General features: G+C 42.2%; 1 protein-coding gene across 1 annotated transcript in view; it reads left to right on the top strand.

The window, feature by feature from the left end:
• Positions 1–5,993: 5,993 nt before the first annotated feature.
• The window catches only part of GLDN (gliomedin), an 88,102-nt gene continuing 74,974 nt past the window's right edge, over positions 5,994–19,121 (top strand). Inside the window, exon 1 of the mRNA XM_007935176.2 lies at positions 5,994–6,356. Within this exon, the coding sequence (XP_007933367.1) occupies positions 5,994–6,356 (363 nt within the window). The remainder of the gene's footprint in view (positions 6,357–19,121) is intronic.

Genomic DNA, 19,121 nt, shown 5'->3' with positions numbered 1-19,121 from the left:
ATATATATATATATACTCTTGTCAGAGCAGCACTAGGTAACCAGAACGAGGACCATTCTATTTAACCTTTGGAAATGAAGCATCTGCCTTTTAATGGAAAATCTACTTCTCCTTGTAAAGACAGTACACCGTGTTCTTGGCATCTTTGGTCTTCAGGAAAGGTAATTCAGATATTTCCCTATGTGCCTACTTTATCTTGAACCCCCTGTATCAACAAAGCAGGCCAGACTGATAACTTTTTCTTCTTTTTTTTTTTTTTAATAAATAAAAAATAGAAAGTGCCTGCCCGTTCTGGGACGGGCCAGACCAGAACAACCTATGTAGACATGTTTGTCTATCAAGAAGTCTCAGGAGGCTTACGGGTCTAGAGATTGATGAGTTCCATGTAATCAATCTCAAAGCCACTGTATTCAGACAAGAGCCCAAGTCTACCACATATTCAAAAGTTCTGTGCCTCAAGGAGTATCAACAAAGCGTGATTAGCTAATAATTAATTAATCAGCTATTTCTACTTAGCACAAGTCCCTTCTTTCAGGGACACAGTGAAGACAGGTGCTTGACTTAAGCAGGGACTTACTACTGAACAACTAAGATGCGGACAATGGAAAATGTGATCAACTGTACAAGGCACAGCGCAGGTTTCCCCCACTATCCGAAAGTAGAGTGTTCCTATGAAGCCTTTGTACATAAAACCAAAAATAACACGAACATATAGTGTTCACAGACATAGTTCAAAGCTATTGTTGCTTGATGCTGAGATGTTGAATGTAGTTTCTAAGGAAGGAACTTGGCAACACCACTTTTGCTGCTTGGCGTGTGCAACTGCCTCTATAACGACTCACTGCAAAACACATGCTGAACACTAGTTTAATGTTTTGCAAAAGTGAAAATCCTCTTCAGGTTTCTTTTGGTTAGCAAAAATAAGTTTTTTGTAAGAGCAAAGTGGAGTAGAGCAAATTTTCGAAAACCAGAAGTTACCTGTATAAGGATTAGCAAGTTCATATAACCCATAACCAATAATAGAAGTGTCTGTTGAGCATTTATTATATGTGAAGTGCTTGACATGTATGTTATGATTGAATTTTTACAACCTCATGAAATATATACAATTATGATTTCCTTAAAGAAGTTGAGCAAGTTATCTAAACTCACTTAATTAAAAGGTAAATCCAGATGCTCTGTTGTGCTCCTGGGGCTTGCAGAGTTGAGAGAGAAAAAAGAGTAGGAAAAAATGCTTTAATCTGACACAGGAAGGGAAGGCTTAGTGAGGAAGGGCAAGAGAAGGAGTAAGGTCAATGTACGGAACCGTGGTAGAGAGAATAAAGGGAAGAAAGGGAAAAGAGAACAGAATGAGGCCAGCTGCTTGGAGATAGCCATTTGGGAGTGAAGGATGAGTAAAGGTGTGTGCCTCACTCCTCTTCTTCCAGGTAAAATACCATACACCTGCACAAAAAGAGTTGGAGAGGGATCTGAGACAGGGTTCAGGTGGGAAAATAGTCTGGGCATTCCTTTGCCCTCCTTCTACCACTCTATTGGCCCTGGTACAATAACTCAGGCACTACATCCTCCCAAACCACTGTCCATCCCACAAGCCTTTTGAATCCTTTACCTCAAATGGGGCGGTATCTTGGCCTGAGCTTGTCTGATAGAACCTGGCTGATGGCTGGCTGGTTTCAAGTGGGCCTCACTTCTATACGTCATCTGATGTCCTGAGTGCTGCTTCCATTGGTGTCAACTGTAGAACCAATTGTAGAACCAAGCAATGTGAAGTCTTTGACAACTTCAATCTTTTCTCCATTTATCGTGATGCAGCTTACAAGTCCAGTTGTGAGGATTTTTGTTTTCTTTATATTGAGATGTAATCCATGCTGCAGACTGTATTCTTCAATCTTCATTAGTATGTGCTTCAAGTCATCCTCACTTTCAGCAAGCAAAGTTGTGTCGTCAGCATATCACAGGTTGTTAACGAGTCTTCCAATCTTGATGTTATAGTCTTCTTCATATATGAAGAAGACTATAGTCCAGCTTCTTGTATTATTTGCTCAGCATATAGATTAAGTATGGTGAAAGGATACAACCCTGATGCACTCCCTTCCTGATTTTAAACCATTCAGTGTCCCCTTGTTCTATTCAAACAACAGCCACCTGGTCAATGTACAGGTTCCTCATGAGTACAATTAAGTGTTCTGGAATTCCCATTCTTCTCAATGTTATTTACAATTTGTTATGATCCACATAATCAAATACTTTTGCATAGTCAATAAAACACAAGTCAACATCTTTCTGGTATTCTTTGCTTTGAGCCAAGATCCATCTGACATCAGCAATATATCCCTTGTTCCACATCCTCTTCTGAATCCAGCCTGCACCTCTGGAAGTTCTCTGTCAATATACTGCTGCAACTGCTTTTTGCATTATCTTCAGTTAAGATTTTACTTGTATGCAATATTAATGATATTGTTTGATAATTTCCACATTCTGTGGGATCGCCTTTCTTTGGAATGGGTACAAATATGGATCTCTTCCAGTCAGTTGGCCAGGTAGCTGTCTTCCAAATCTCTTGGCAAGTGACTGTCTCCAGTGAGGTATCCATTTGTTGAAACATCTCAGTGGATATTCTGTCAATTCCTGGAGCCTTGTTCTTTACCAGTTCCTTCAGTGCAGCTTTGACTTCTTCCTTCAATACTATTAGTCCTTGATCATATGCCACCTCCTGAAATGGATGAAGATATACCAGTTCTTTTTGGTACAGTGACTCTGTGTATTCCTTCCATCTTCTTTTGATGCTTCCTGCATCTTTCAATATTTTGCCCATAGAATCATTCAATATTGCAACTCAAGGCTTAAATTTTTTCCTCAGTTCTTTCAGCTTGAGAAATGCCGAGCGTGTTCTTCTCTTTTGGTTTTCTAACTCCAGGTCTTTGCACATTTCATTATAGTAATTAGCTTTGTCTGCTTGAGGTACTCTTTGAAGTCTTCTGTTCAGCTCTTGTATCTTGTCATTTCTTCCATTTACTTTAGCTACTCTTTGCTCACAGGCAAATTTTAGAGTCTCTTCTGGTCTTTTGGTCTTTCCTTTCTTTCTCATATTTTTAAGGACCTCTTGCTTTCTTCATGGATGATGCTCTTGATGTCATCCCACAATTCTTCTGGTTTCAGTCATTGGTGTTAAATGCATCAAATTTATTCTTTAGATGGTCTCTAAATTCAGGAGGTATATATCCAAGAGCATATTTTGGCTCTCATGGACTTGTTTTAATTGTCTTCAACTTCAAGTTGAACTTGCATATGAGCAGTTGATGGTCTGTTCCACAATCAGCTCCTGGCCTTGTTTTAGCTGAAGATATTGAGCTTTTCCGTTGCCTCTTGCCACAGATGTAGTCAATCTGATTCCTGTGTACTCCATTTAGCAAAGTCCATGTGTACAACTGCCGTTTGTGTTGTTGAAAAAAGGTATTTGCAATGAATAAGTTGTTGATCTCGCAAAATTCTATCATGCAATCTCCAGTGTTATTTCTGTCACTAAGGCCAAATTTTCCAACTGATGGTGATTTTTCTTTTTTTCCAACTTTGTGTTCCAATCACCAGGATAAGCGACACATCTTAATTGCATGTTCAGTCAATTTCAGACTGCGGAAGTTGATAAAATTCTTCAGTTTCCTCATCTTTGGCTGTGGTGGTTGGTGCATAAATTTGAATAATAGTAGTATTAACAGGTCTTCCTTGTAGACGTATGGATATTATCCTATCACTGATAGCATTGTACTTCAGGACAGATCTTGAAACATCCTTTGTGATGATGACTGCCACGCCATTCCTCTTCAAATTGTCATTACCAGCATAGTAGATCATATGGTTGTCTGATTCAAAATGCCCAAAAGCAGTCCATTTCAGCTCACTAATGCCTAGGATATCAATCTTTATGCGTTCCATTTCATTTTTGACAACTTCCAATTTTCCTAGATTCATACTTCATAGATTCCATGTTCCTATTATTGATGGATATTTGCAGCTGTTTCTCCTCAATTTGAGTCATGCCATGTCAGCACAGTGGGTGCTCAGTAAATGTTTACTTACTTAAATGAAGATCTTACTGGTGTTGAGCTCCAAGTCTGCCTCCCTGTGGGTTCTCCCTATTGATCCTAAGTCTGACACCTGTATGAAAAGAGAATAAAGGCACATAACAATTCAAGTAGGTTAGAGTTGGGAAGAACTAGACAAAGTTGACTACATTGCTGCCATTTCTCCCAGCCAGTATGTCTCCTTAGTTGAGGTACTTCATAAACCATTTGGACCTTAATGCTTTCCTAATTCCTCCTTATATGCTCCTCTAAGAACACTCAAGTTTGTCAATGTTTCTATTTAAAATCCAGGAGCCTAGGCCTTGACACAGAACTTCTGAGTGAGATATAATTTCAGTTTTCTATTGCTTCCTCAGGAGCTCTGACCTCGGCACACCATGATGACTAGGGAACAAGCAGATTGAGACCACTCTGATTTTCTCTTCTGAGCCAAAAAAAACCTACCTATAAGAATTGGAATGCATATCCTTGAGGAGAGGATGGTTACAAAGTTCCTACCATTAAGTCAAAAGGTGCTAGCTCCCCCATCATCCCACTCGTCCCCACAAACCTCCAGCACACACTGTCCTGAAACAGTAGAGGCCCTCTATACTAAAGAGAGTCCTTTCTCCCCTTGGAAGTTCCAGCTGGCTGCAAAGGCAGGGATCCGCTGCCTTCTCTGAGATACTGGGCTGTGGAAACAGCAATCTTGGCTTCTGATTGGAATCTTCCCACACCATCAAGGACTCATGCTGGTCCTAGAGTACAGGGAGGCAGAGATACTCTAGGAGAAGTTGAGGAACACCAGGAGTGAAGAGGAAGTGGACTTTGGAAAGTGACTCTGCATTTAGGGGGAAGGGGCTTGAGGCTGAGTAGGCATCTGAGTTGACAAGAAAGGGAAGGTGCTATGCTAGCATAACCAAATGGTGTGGGGCAACTTCCCCTGCAAGCCAGGTGGGCTAGGTAAAGCCCAGACCTGCCCTGGCCAGGGCCCTAAGGGGAGCCTCTGGCTCTCCAACCCTAAAACCAGAAAGCACCTCAAGCATCCCCTGGCCAAGTTCCTCACTTCACAAATGCAGAAACAGACATCTAGAGTGTCTTGGGACTTGTTTCAAGTATCTCAGCGGGGTAGTGGCAGAATAGGGTAAGAACCTGGCATCCTGATTCCCACACACCAGTTCTTTTCTCATCACCTTGCCCACTCCCAGGTATGGGTGCCAGAAAGAGTTCTTAGCCTGCAAATCCTGGAAATCTGAATTCACGATGACTTCTGCTTGGCAGGAAGGTGTGGGCTTTTCTGGTTCTGATGGCAGCCTTTAAACCCTCCAATGTCAAATGTCTCCCTGTCCCCCATTCAGCACCTTCCTGGGAAAGATGCTAGGGGTTTTTAGTGGCCTGGGAGGTCGTGGGGATATCGGGAGGAGCAATGGGCAGGCTGCCAAGGGTTGGGCCCAGCAGCAGGCCTCCCAGGGGCAGTGGGCACATGCCTTGGCCTCTGAGCAGTAGGGGGTGGGGGTGGAAGTGGGACGGAGTGGAATTCAGCGATTTCTCAGGACATAAGAATTTCTGCTCTCCCCCTCAGTCTCACCCTCGCTCTGCCTGTCTGGGCCATGGCAATGACCAGGGGCAGAGCAGCAGCAGCAAAGGGAGAGAGAGGCGGGTTTGCCGGTTTGCTCCGACGGGCACTGCCCGCCCCTCCTCCGCTGGCTGTCTTGACTCGCTCCTCTCCGCCTGCCTGTCCCTCCGGGCTTCTAGGGCGCCACCACTGCTGCCCCCCACCCGCCCCACCAGGCCGCCAGGAGGGCCTAAGGGTGGCGTGACTCACACCGCTGCCACCAGCCCACGGCGTTCCCTGGGCGTATAAAGGCTGCCAGGAAGGTAGCGGCGGAGTCCTACCCTGCTCTACCCTGCCCAGCCTAAGGCGCGCAGATCATGGTCCGAGGCGCGCAGCGAGGCCGCGGAAGTACTGGGTGGGGGATGCGCGGTGCTCTGGCCGCAGTGGCGGTGCTCTCCGCGCTCAACGCCGCGGGCACCGTATTCGCGCTGTGCCAGTGGCGCGGGCTGAGTGCAGCTCTGAGGGCGCTGGAGGCGCAACGCGGCCGGGAGCAGCGCGAGGACAGCGCCTTGCGCGCTTTTCTGGCGGAGCTGAGCCGCGCGCCGCGTGGGCCCGCAGCGCCTCCCCAGGACCCAGCGAGCGCAGCGCGCAACAAGCGCAGCCACGGCGGGGAACCAGCGCCGCACATCCGCGCAGAAAGCCAGGACATGCTGATGATGATGACCTACTCCATGGTGCCGGTAGGCGGGGATTCGGCTCTTGGTGGCGCCCCCGCCAGAGTGGGCGGCAGGGAGGTACAGAGAGAGGGCGCCTGATGTCCTCTTTACACCTGGCGAGGCAGCGAATGTTGTGAAGAGAGGGATCTGGGTCAGAGGCGTAACGAGGGAAGCACAGAGTGGGGCACTTGTCCTCCTGCCATTGTCCAAGGGGGCACGAGGCAAGGCCAGCCGGCGAATCCCTGCCCTCTCCCCCTACTCCTCCACTCCCAGTTGACAAGGGCGGCGGGGGGCTCAAACTTACAGATTGCTCCAGTTGCTTGTTACCCTCAGTAGGCCTCTGCAGTGGGTATGAGCCCAACTGGATGACCTTGGCAAGCACCTTAGCCCTCTGGGGTCAGTTTGCTCATCTCTTGAATGGGGGTGGGGGTGGGATGAAGGAGTAAGTCTTTTCCACATCTGACATTGTTTGGTAACTGACATTGCAGGTGATTGAGGGTCATGGGCAATGTTTTCAGTGACCTACTTTGCTTCCTGATTTTTGACAAGAGTTTTCGCCTGCTGGTACCTGTGCCTGCTGCAGGAGCACGCAGAGGACTGAGTCGGCATTTCTGAAAGATCTCAGGCTTCTTCTGTAAAGGGATTCTTTCCCTGACATAATCAAGTGTTTGACTTTTCATTGGCCTCAGCTTAGCCCCATGAGATTGTCGACTTAATTGTTTCTGGTTAAGTGAAAGCTATCAGCCCTAATTTTCCTGCCTACACAGGGCCTAGATGCTCAGAAAGTAGCTCCTGGATCTAAAGAGGTTCCAAATGGGATAAACCAGTATAGATTAATTTTTTGAAAAAGAAATGCAGTGCCAAAGCTGAGGTTCTTAATACGGGGACTGCAGATTGTTCCCCATATGGCCTCCAGGGTATCTATGGAGCCCAGAAATTGCTAGGAAAAGTGTTTGTGTGCATCTAGGGAGCAAGTCCATAGCTTCCAGTAGATTCTCAAAGGGGCCCTGTTGCACTTCCCAAAAGACAGTGTTTGAAAGCAACGCCTCAAAAATCTTCACCCCATCACACTCTTAAGTTTCTGTGCTTTGCTGATTTAAACTCAGTAATGACTTAATAATTACATACAGGTCACATTGGAATTCCCATTTTATTTCATTATTCGTTACAATTGTCACGATTATATTCCACTTTATAAATAGGAAGATTTCAGTTCTGTCACAAGTCAAGTGTGAGCCATACTTTGGAACCTTAGGTACTTGGAGATAAAATCCACTTAAAACTTCTGTTATCATAGAAGCTTTTAAATATCTTACATGAGCTGAGATGCTTTTAACACTACATGGAAGTACTATACATTGATCAAATTCTCCATGCCCAGATTCATTTTTTTTTCCCATGTTATCATTTAAAGATCTGAGCCCAAGAAAAATTTCAAAAAGGACTGGTGTAAAATAAAGAAATCTCCTTAGGGAAATTCCCTCTTCCCTTCTCTTGGTTCCTACACCCTGCATTTTGAAACCCTCAAAGAGGGCTGCATCTGAGTACTAATATGGTAAGGTAAAAGTTTATATATTCAAATTACAACCTATGCTGTCACTAAAACAAGAGAATGAGAGACCCCAGTTCTGTGTCAATCTGAAAGATAGACTTGACTCTCAAGGCTGGCAGTGCCACCACTGGCTCTGGTACAGATCAGAGAGCAGAACCATCACGAATTTGTCAGGATGTGAGGCACTTGTGGTTTATCACCAACTCATTCCCCCACCTGCAAATGCTATACATATATATATATTTTTTTTTTAAATTTAATTTTTCATGAACTGATTAACGGGCAGATGTCTAGTCTAGAAAAATAATAATAAGTCATTTTATCAGTATTCATAACCAAAGTCCTTTGAAATTCTGAAGGAAACAGAAATTAAGGAATTCCTTTCTGTCTGGATTTTTTAAATATATAATTTATTTTTGTTCTCGTTGTTGCAAATACACACAGCAAAACATACACCCGTTCAACAATTTCTATATATATGATTCAGTGACATTGCTTATGTTCTTCAAGTGATGGAACCATTCTCACTCCCCTTTTTGTAGTTGTTCCTCCCCCATTAACATAAACTCACTGCCCAATCTCCTAAGATTCCTATTTAATACTTTAATTGCTGTTGTCAATTTGATCCCATATAAATAGTTCTTTAAAAAGCATAACGTTCAAGGTAGACATTCTTTACTGGCTAAGTCAGGGGATATTTTTGCTTTAATATTTTAAAGATTATCTCAGAGCAGTAGTTTTGGGGGTTCAACCAGCCTCCATGGCTCCAGAAAGCTGGAGTCCAGGAGAATTTGAAATTTGAAATCCCCTTCCCCACCCTGTTCAATTAAGATTCTTCTATAGAATCGTTGATCAAAATGTACAGTAATGGTAGCCAGGCACCATTCCACTTCTTCTGGCTTATGACAAAAGAGGCAGTTGTTCATGGAGAATGGTTATATTTTGACAGAGGGAACTTCCATGCAGTCCAGGAAAAGGCAACCATCATATTGCTGGCTTTGCTCTTGGGAGTGGTTCTCAAACTTTAGTAGGCTTAGGGATCACCTGGGAGCACATTAAGAATGCAGATTCCAGGTCTCCACCCACATACCTACAGAATCACCAAGGTTGGGGCACAAAAATCTGCTGTCTTAAGTCCCCTGGGCCCCAATGTCCTACCTCCTGCCTCAGCCCATGAGTTTAAGGCAGGTGGTTCAGGGACCACTCTTTGAGGCACTATTCTAAATCGCTGCTTCTCTAAGTTCAATGTGCACATGAATCTCTTGAGGATCTTTTAAAAATACAGATTCTGCTTCATTAGGTTGGAGGTGGGGTCTAAGAGTCTGCATTTCTGACAAGCTCCCACTGATGCCTATGCCACTGATCTGAGGACCACACTTTGAGTAGCAAGGTTCTACACATATGTTGGAATCATCCAGGGAGTTTTTAAAAGCTCCACTGATGCCTGGATCCTACCACCAGAATTAATTGGTAGAGGTACTCACTCACCAGCAGGAAAGATCTTGGCATGCCTTCCTAGTGATCATCTGCTGTGCTAAGCCATCTGACTCTCCCCAGCTCGCTCTTGAGGCCTCTGCTTCAAGCAGAGGAACCAGCCTTCTACTTGATTCAAGCACTATTCTTGCCATTCATTCTCATAATTGTTTTTTCATCTTTACTCTCTGCTTTTCTTAGAACAGAGAGCCATTCATATGAGAAAGTAATTTTTAAAAACCTTCATTGGACACCTCACATAGAGAAGTTATTAAGAAAATCATTCAGTGTACATCACAGAGATAATTACTGTTTGGTGCTGTGGAGTCAATTTCAACTCATAGTGAACCCATGTGACAGAGCAGAACTGCTCCATATTGTTTTGTGACTATAATCTTTACAGGAGCAGGTCACCAAGTGTTTTCTTCTGCCAAGCTGCTGGATGGTTTCAAACTGCCAACCTTTAGGCTGGAATTCAAGCACAACCCCTTTGTCCCACCAGGGCTCCTTCTCATGGGCGTAGGTGTGCACATATCTTAAAGTTGAAGTCTACACATCTCTCTTCAGCCCTTTCATACATCATGCAACCAAACCCACTGCCTTTGAGTCGATTCTGACTCATTAATCTATAGGACAGAGTAGAACTGCCCCGTAGGATTTCCAAGGCTGTAAATCTTTACAGAAGCGGACTGCCACATCTTTCTCCTGTGGAGCAGCTGATGGGTCAAACTGCTGAGTTTTTGGTTAGCACCCGAATGGAGGTTCCCACTCTGAGGTCCTAGATCCTTAGTGATCTAGGAATGAAGAAATAAGCTGTATGCAGACTAATATCAGCATTTCAAAAAGCTTTTCAGACTGGTTTACTTGCCCAACATGAGCCTCTTCAAGCTAACTAACATGTCATGTTACTGTGCTTTTGGCTGAAAACATGTCAACTCAGCATGGCAATTCTGGTTAGCACGTTCTGACCAGAAGCTGGTTGGCAGCTGTAAATGTCTGTTAAAAGGGCAGGATAATTAATTATTACTTAAGTACAGTTAGTTTGGAACAGCCAAACACATTAAATCTTTAAAAGCATTGGGCCAGTTTTGGGAAAAGTACTAAAAGGGTCCCAGAGTAGAGCTTATAAATACCAATATGACAGGAACAGGGATCTGGTGAGGTATGGAGAAGAGAAAATCTGACCCATCTGCTATCCATTCCTGGAGGAGATGGCTGCTTCTGTTTCATCTCTTTTTCTTCTGAGACCTCTTTCTTCTGGCTTCTCTTACCATCAGCTGCCCTTTCATCTCACTCTTCATATCTCACCTTTATTGATATTCTGGTAGCTTTATCATCTGATATTTACGTGTTTAGTACCTAAAGTTGTGCACCCAATAGGAGTTTTATAAATACATATAAAATTAAACACACATAACCAGATGCTATAGAGTCTATTCCAACTGATGGCGACCCCATGTGTGTCAGAGTTGAACTATGCTCCGTAGGGTTTTCATTGGGTGACTTTTTTGGAAGTAGATCTCCAGGCCTTTCTTTTGAGGGACCTCTGGTTGGGCTTGAATGTTCAGCCTTTCAGTTAACACCTGTTTGCATCACCCAAGGACTCTCAAGCATGCATAGGAGAGCTATAATGTACTGAGGCTGGTGAGTATATATTCACAGGAATTGTTGTCCCTGGGAGACCATATAAATTTCTGTGCCCAGGACATTGGTCAAAATGTCTAGGTACCCTTCTAACAAGAAAACCAGTCTCACTATTTTAAAGCAGGTTTAGAAATTCAAATGGTTTATTCAAGGAATGCAAAAGTTATAGATATACTTTGTGTGTGTGCGTGTGTATGTGTGTATGTGTACATTTAGTTTCACTCCCCATTTACCATCCCCAACCCTAACCCAGTCTCCTCCCCTCCCTGCCCAGTAGCCCAACCCTCCCCTGTGCCCCTCATAGTTATGGACTCCTGTGTGTCCTGCATTTCCTCCTGTGAATGTTGCCCTGTGGTCCTCTGGTGCCCTGTGGGCGATTGCTCCAAGGGATGCATTTCCATATGTGGTTGCGTCACCCTGGGTTGAGTGGTCTGTGTGTACATCTTGTTTACTATTGGGCTGAGGAGTGCCAGCCCCTGGGAGTGAGATTTATTCCAGGCCCAAAATATATCCCAGGGCCATAGTATTGGGGGTCTCACCAGACTCCATCTGACCAGTAACTCTGGCCACTATTGTGTTTTTGGATTTTATTCCATGTTTTTCCTCCCACTCTATCCAGGATCTCCAGTTTTGATCCTTTCCTGTGTGGTTGGCATCGGTAGCTGGGCACCATCTGGTTTTTTGGTCTCAAGGTCCATCATGTGCTAGGGCTGATTGCTTCTAAATGCCCTTGGTTTTTTGCACTCTTCTCACTATTTTAAAGTAGGGGTTAGAAATTCAAATGGTTTATGCAAGGAAAGGAAAGATTATTATAAATGCTGGAAAGGCGTTTGATATAAATTAACATCTATGCTTGATAAAAATGTAGAGTAAAAGGAGAATCAATAAATTCTTCCAATTGTTAAAATACAATTCATATGTCAGCTCAAAAGCCAGCTCTATTTACACTTAATGGAGAAACACTGGGACATTCCTACTAAAGTCAGTATTAGGACAGGGGTGCCTGCTATCACCACTACTGTCTAGAACTATTAGCAAGAGCAACTAGACCAGGGAAAGAGGTTTAAGAACATTAAAGGGGGAAGTGAAACCCTTATTATTGCAGATCACATGATTATGTAGCTGAAACCCGAGAGAATCCATTGAAAGCCTACTACACACAATAAGAGATTTCAGTAGGGAAGCAACATACATAAAAATAATATAAAGAAATCAATAGTCTTCTTATAGCAAAACAACAATCTGTTAAAAATATAATAGGAGAAAAGATTTTCAAAACTTGTGCATCTATCTCCTCTGTATTTTGTGCTAAGACAAGGGAAGAATACTCTTAAAGATTGCAAAAAATGCAAACAAATGAAAAGATACAGCATATTTTTGGACAGGAGACTTAACATTATAATGATGCTAACCCTTCCTGGGTTAATCTATAGACCTAATACCATGCATGAAGAAAGCAAAAGGTCACTAAAAAAAAAAAAAAAACAGGAAATGAAGAAAAGGCCAAATGGATTTCACAAGAGACTCTGAAACTTGATTTTGAATGGAGAGTAACAAAAGTAAATGGAAGAAATTCTGAAACAAAAGAACTAAACAGAAGATTTCAAGGAACAGCTGGAAAAGACATAGTGAAGCATTATAGTGAAACGTGCAAAGACCTGGAATTAGAAAATCAAAAGGAAAGAAAACACTCAGCATTTCTCAAGCTGAGAGAACTGAAGAAAAAAATCAAGCCTCAAATTGCAATATTGAAGGAATCTATGGACAAAATATTGAACAATGCAGGAAACATCAAAAGAAGATGGAAGGAATACACAGAATTACTGCATCACAAGGAATTTGTCAACGTTCAACCATTTCAGGAGATAGCATATGATCAAGAACCAATGGTATTAAAGGAGGAAGCTGAAATAACATTGAAGGAATTGGTGAAAAGCAAAAACCAAAAAACAAACTCAGCGCCTTTGAGTCAGAACCAACTCATGGCGACAAGTCTCCAGGAATTGATGGAACACCCACTGAAATGTGTCAACAAATGGATGCAATGCTAGAAGTGCTTACTAATTTTTGCCAGGAAATTTAGATGACAGCTACCTGGCCAACCAACTGGAAGAGATCCATATTAGTGCCCATTATAAAGAAAGATGACCCAACAGAATGTGGAAATTATCAAACAATATCATAAATATCACAGGCAAGTAAAATTTTACTGAAGATAATTAAAAAACTGTTGCAACACTATATTGACAGGGAACTTCCAAAAATTCAAGCTGGATTCAGAAGAGGATGTGGAATGAGGGATATCATTGCTGATGTCAGATAGATTTTAGCTGAAAGCAAAGAATACCAGAAAGATGTTTACCTGTGTTTTATTGACTGTGCAAAACCATTCAACTATGTGCATCATAGCAAATTATGGAGAACATTAAGAAGAATGGAAATTATAGAACACTTAATTGTGCTGGTGAGAAACTTGTACATAGAGCAAGAGGCTGTCATTCAAACAGAACAAGGGAATACATACATACATACATACAACAGAACATAGTTTAAAATCAGGAATAGTATACATGAGGATTGTGTCCTTTTACCACACTTACTCGATCTGTGTGCTGAGGGAAATAATTTGAGAGGCTGGACTATATGAAGAATAACACAATATCAGTATTGGAGGAAAACTTATTAACAACCTGCAATATGCAGATGACACAACTTGGCTTGGTGAAAGTGAAGATGACTTGAAGCACTTACTGATGAAGATTACAGTCTTCAGTATGGATTATACTTCAATATAAAGAAAAAATAATCCTCACAACTGGACGAATAAGCAACATCATGTTGAATGGAGAAAAGATTGAAATTGTCAGGGGTTTCATTTTACTTGGATCTCCAATCAACACCCATGGAAGCAGCAGTCAAGAAATCAGATGTCATATTGCATTGGACAAATCTGTTGCAAAAGACCTCCTTAAAGTGTTGAAGAGCAAAGATGTCACTTGGAAGACTAAGGTGCACCTAACCCAAGCCATGGTATTTTCAATCGCTTCATATGCATGTTAATGCTGGACAATGGATAAGGAAGACCGAAGAGGAGTTGATGCCTTTGAATCATAGTATTGGTGAAGAATACTGAAAATACCAAGGACTTCCAGAAGGATGAACAAATATGTTCTGGAGAAGTGCAGCTGGAATGCTCCTTATAAGCAAGAATGGCCAGATTTTGTCTCCCCTATTTTGGTCATCCTCGGAAGGAAGGTTGGGCAATCCTACTTCCGTAGTGATACTGCCTCGGAAACCCAAGGAGGGGTCGCTATGAGTCGGGGCCGACTCGACGGCAAATAACAACAACAACAACAACAACAATTTTGGTCATTTGTCAGAAGGGACCAATCCCTAGAGAAGGATATCATACTTGGTAAAGTAGAGGTTAGCAAAAAAAGGGATGACCCTCCACAAAATGGATTGACACATTTGCTGCAACAATGGGCTCAAGCATAGCAAGGATTATGAGCATGGCGCAAGACTGGGCATTGTTTCATTCTGTTGTACATAGGATCACTATGCATCAATATCGACTCTATGGCACCTAACAACAATGCCACATCAACATAAAAATACTAATAGTATTTTTTTTTTTTAGTTTTTCTCTCTCCTCTGGAAATAAACAAACTGATTATAAAATCCATATAGAAAAATAAACTAACACTAATGACTAGAAGAATTCTGAAGAGTAACAAGTAAAGTTCTACCAGTTATTAAACTTAAAAAGAAACCTCACTGCCATCAAATCACAGCGACCCCTCCTTGGGTTTCCAGGCGGTATCTCTACGGAAGTAGATTGACCAACCTTCCTTCCAAGGAGTGGCTGGTGGGTTTGATCCGCCAGGCTTCTGGTTAACAGTCAAACGCGTGAGGCACTACACCACCAGAGCTCCCATAAACTAAAATAAAAGTCTAAGTAATTAAAACAGTGTGGGTCATGAATATAGACAAACCAATGGAACAGGTTGGAAAGTCCAGAAATAGTCTCTCAAAAACATGTGGAAATTTAGTACATGATAAAGACAGTATTTCACTTCAGTCCAGAGATGGATTTTATAAATGATGTTGAGACATGACAGCCCTCTGGAAGAATGTACAGTTGGATTCACTTCTCATGGTTTGCACCTCAATAAGCTCTAAGATTGCTAAAAGATGGATTGCTAAAAGAACTAACAGATCTGTCCTGGAGGAAGTGCACCCGAAATGCTCCTTGGAAGTGAGAATGGCCAGACTTCATCTCACTTATTTTGGTCATGTTGTCAGAAGGGACCATTCCCTGGAGAAGGATGTCATGCTTGGTAGGGTGGAGCGTTGACGAAAGAAGGGGAGGCCTTCAACGAGATGGATTGACACGGTGGCTGCGATGATGGGCTCAAGTATAGCAGGGATCATGGAGCTGGTGCGGGATCGGGCAGTGTTTCGTTCTGCTGTACATGGGGTCCCTGTGAGTCGGAGACAACTTGACGGCACCTAACAACAACAACAAGCTCTAAGAGGATTGAAGATTTACATTTTTGAAAATATGAAGGGAAAGACAGTATACAATAAGGGAGACGTCAGCACAAAATTATCAAGGCAGTAAGAGAGATAGGGAGAAGCACAAAAGTTAAAGGCAATAAATGTGGATATTATTACATATGTTACCGGAGCCGTGAAGGGAAACGCTAACGCCGAGCAGGATAAAAAAAAAGGAAGGACCTTTATTTCTGTGTACCAGGATAGACTCAGTAGATTCACATCCAGAAACGGAGCCCCAAACAAAGGCCACATAGGGCTTTTATGGGGCTCTTCTTCCGGGGTGTTGTAACTGTTGTTGCCAGGTGTCATTGAGTCAGACCTGACTCATATAACAATCCCTCCTTGGGTTTCCGAGGCTGTATCACTATGGAAGTAAATTGCCCAAACTTCCTTCTGAGGAGTGGCTGGTGGGTTTGAACCACCAGACTTCTGGTTAGCAGTCAAGTGCCTTAGACACTATGCTACCAGAATGCCTTCTTCCCGGGTATTTGGGTAACAGGGTGATTGGTGCCTGCAAAAAAGAGCACCTGTAGCTAGCAGTTTTTACAGAAGTTAAATGTGCTGGAGAGGAAGAGAGGAGGGGAGTACGGGCAGAGGAAGAAGGGAGGAGGAGCAGGGCAAGGGAATTTTCAGGCCAGCCCCAGCTGGATGTCTCTGGCCTCACAAGTTGTTTCACTGCTCAACAGAACTTCCCCATTTAGGTTGGGCAAAGGTTATAATTCCTTCGTTTTGCTCTCCTGCCTCATATAAACAATCCTGCAATAATAATAATGACAGTAATCTAGGAAGGGTTGCATAGATAGACACTGAAGCTGAACAGGGGTGGGTAAGTAAATGGGACAAAAAAGGAAAAAAAAAACCCTCAAAAATTAATAGAAGAAAATATGAGTAAATGTATTATTTATTTTAAAAGAAGAAAGGCCTTTCATACTATAACTCAAAGTCCAGAAGCAATAAGTAAATAAATAAAAATTTGACTACATTTAAAGAGCAAGCAGAAACAATAACAAAACAACAGCATGGCAAACAACAGCAAAAAAAGAAACAAATGAACAGAAACATCATCAATAGGAGCAAAAGATAAGTAACAAACATGAGAAAAAATATTTGCGACACAATCATAGATAAAGGGCTGATTTTCCTAACATTTTCTTAATATATAAAAATGCTTCTGAAATTTTATAAGAAAACAACAAGAATCCGATTTAAAAAAAAAAGCAAATAAAAAGAATTCAATTTCTGTTTTTCCAACAGAAATAGGTATCCAATAGGAAAATGAAAAAGATAGTTCTCAGGAAAAGAAATGCAGGTATCTCTTAAATGTATAAATGATCTCTTAGTTTTAAAAATACAATTTGCAACTCCCCTGGAATATAATTTTCACCTGTCAGAATGACAAAAATACAAATTTTGACAACATGTTCTGTTGGGGAAACTGAAGAGACAAAGGCATGTTCATGCATTGCTGTTTTAAAGTACAAAATGGCACAACCTCTATGGAAGGCAACTTGGCAATACCTAGAAAAATTACAAGGACATTTGCCCTTTCAGCCAGCAGTCTCACTTGTGGAAATTTATCCTGTGATAAAGGCCTGCTCCTCTTTCAAACAATATATGTACATGATCATTCATTGCAGAATGTTTGTAAAAGCCAAAGACTATGAGCAAATCATGTCCATCAATATGGAACTAAATAAACTGTTATATATACCCATTGGAATACTAAGTATTTATAAAACAGGAATGAGGAAAGTCTCCATATGCTGTTATGAAACAATCCCCAGGATATAGTCTCCATGGGGTGGGGAGCAAAACAAAGAAAAATATATATAATATTACCTTTTGTGTGAGGAGCTCTGGTAGCATAGCCTAAGGCACTTGACTGCTAACCAGAAGGCTGGCGGTTCACACCCCCCAGCCACTCCTCGGAAGGAAGGTTGGGCAATCTACTTCTGTAGTGATCCTGCCTGGCAACCCAAGGAGGGGTCGCTATGAGTCAGGCCTGACTCAATGGCACATAACAACAACAACAACAACAACAACACCTTTTGTGTAAGGGAAAAAAAAATCAGACTTACTGCCATCCAGTTCATTCTGAGTCATGGCAGGCCCCTGCTTTGGGTTTTCCGAGGCGGTTAATCTTTATGAAAGTGGATTGCCCAGTCTTCCTTCTGTGAAATGGCTGGTGGGTTTAAACCACCAACCTTCCAGTTAGCAGTCAAATGCCTTAAATTAAGCACTATGCCGCCAGAGATATTAATGAAGAAACTAAAGTGTTCACTTATGGAGAGCTGGGAAAAGGGGTGGTGGGGGGAAAGTAAGAATTTTTTTTTTACCGTATAGCTCCTTGTATTGTTTTGATCTATGTGAATGTATTATTCTTTTTTAATGTGAAGAAAAAAAAACATAAATACTATGTTGTACAGCAGTTGCAACCCACCTCAGAGTTGGGGAGACAATAAGGCATAGTTGTTGTTGTTGTTGTTATGGGCCATCGAGTCAGACCTGACTCATAGGGACCCCTCCTTGGGTTTCCAAGGCAGTATCACTATGGAAGTGCCTAACCTTCCTTCCGAGGAGTGGCTAGTGGGTTTGAACCACCAGCCTTCTGGTTAGCCGTCAAGTACCTTAGGCACTACACTAGTGAGTGCCAACCTGAGGTTCATAAACTCTGGCTAAAGAAGAAGCTCCAGCTAATAGTTGCCATGCTAGAATGAGAGCCTAAGGTGCCTGATATTTTTATTTCCTTTTTCAAGAGAAGTCAGATATCTGACTTTTCCATGACATCTCTTGATTTTTCAACATTGGTGACAATTCAATTTTTTTTTTTCTTAATTGGCAAACTGTGTTGGCCAAACAACACCCACATTGTGGGGCTATGTTAGGCCTTCCAGCCATGAGTCTGCAGCAGTCTCATCTTATAATCACAAGTGGTTTTGAACAAAAAATGGCTTTATTTAGCTTGCTCACCCCCTCCCCACCCTCATTTACCAGTCTAGTTCTGAAAGGGTAATAGTAATTGTGTCATTGTTGTTGCTGTTATTGGTGGAGGTGATTTTTAGTTTGGGGCTTGGTTTGGTTTGCTCTGGGGTTTGTTTTTGTTCGGTTTGTTTTTTGCTGCTTCCAGAAACCAACTCCGTCTTCAGAAGATGGAGATTTCCAGTCCCTGTAGCTTTTCAAAAACATGTGCTCCTGATTCTGAGGATAATTCCCAAGGAGGTGATTCCAGCCATGTTAAGCTGTAACATATCATTGTAGCAAATATATAGCTTCTTGTGATGACTGGTATAAGAGATACACACATGTGATCTATAAATTCTATTTATTTATTGGAAAAAATAAAAATCACACTACTGTTAGTCACAGCTCCTGCTTTGAAGGCCCTAAAGTGGCTGTTTCAGTGTTCTCCTCTCTGCCCCACCCCTGGGCTGAGCTCCTTCCAGATGACGTAAAACGTGAGGATTTACTTATCAATAATCACCCTGAATGTTAATGGATTAAATGCACCACTCAAGAGACGGAGAGTTGCAGATTGGATAAGAAAACACAACCCATCCATA

The sequence above is a fragment of the Orycteropus afer genome, unplaced genomic scaffold (genome assembly GCF_000298275.1).
Source record: "Orycteropus afer afer isolate SDZICR_OR568_19922 unplaced genomic scaffold, OryAfe1.0 scaffold00026, whole genome shotgun sequence".
NCBI classification, from domain to species: Eukaryota; Metazoa; Chordata; class Mammalia; order Tubulidentata; family Orycteropodidae; genus Orycteropus; species Orycteropus afer.
This window is presented reverse-complemented; position numbering and strand designations above follow the sequence as displayed.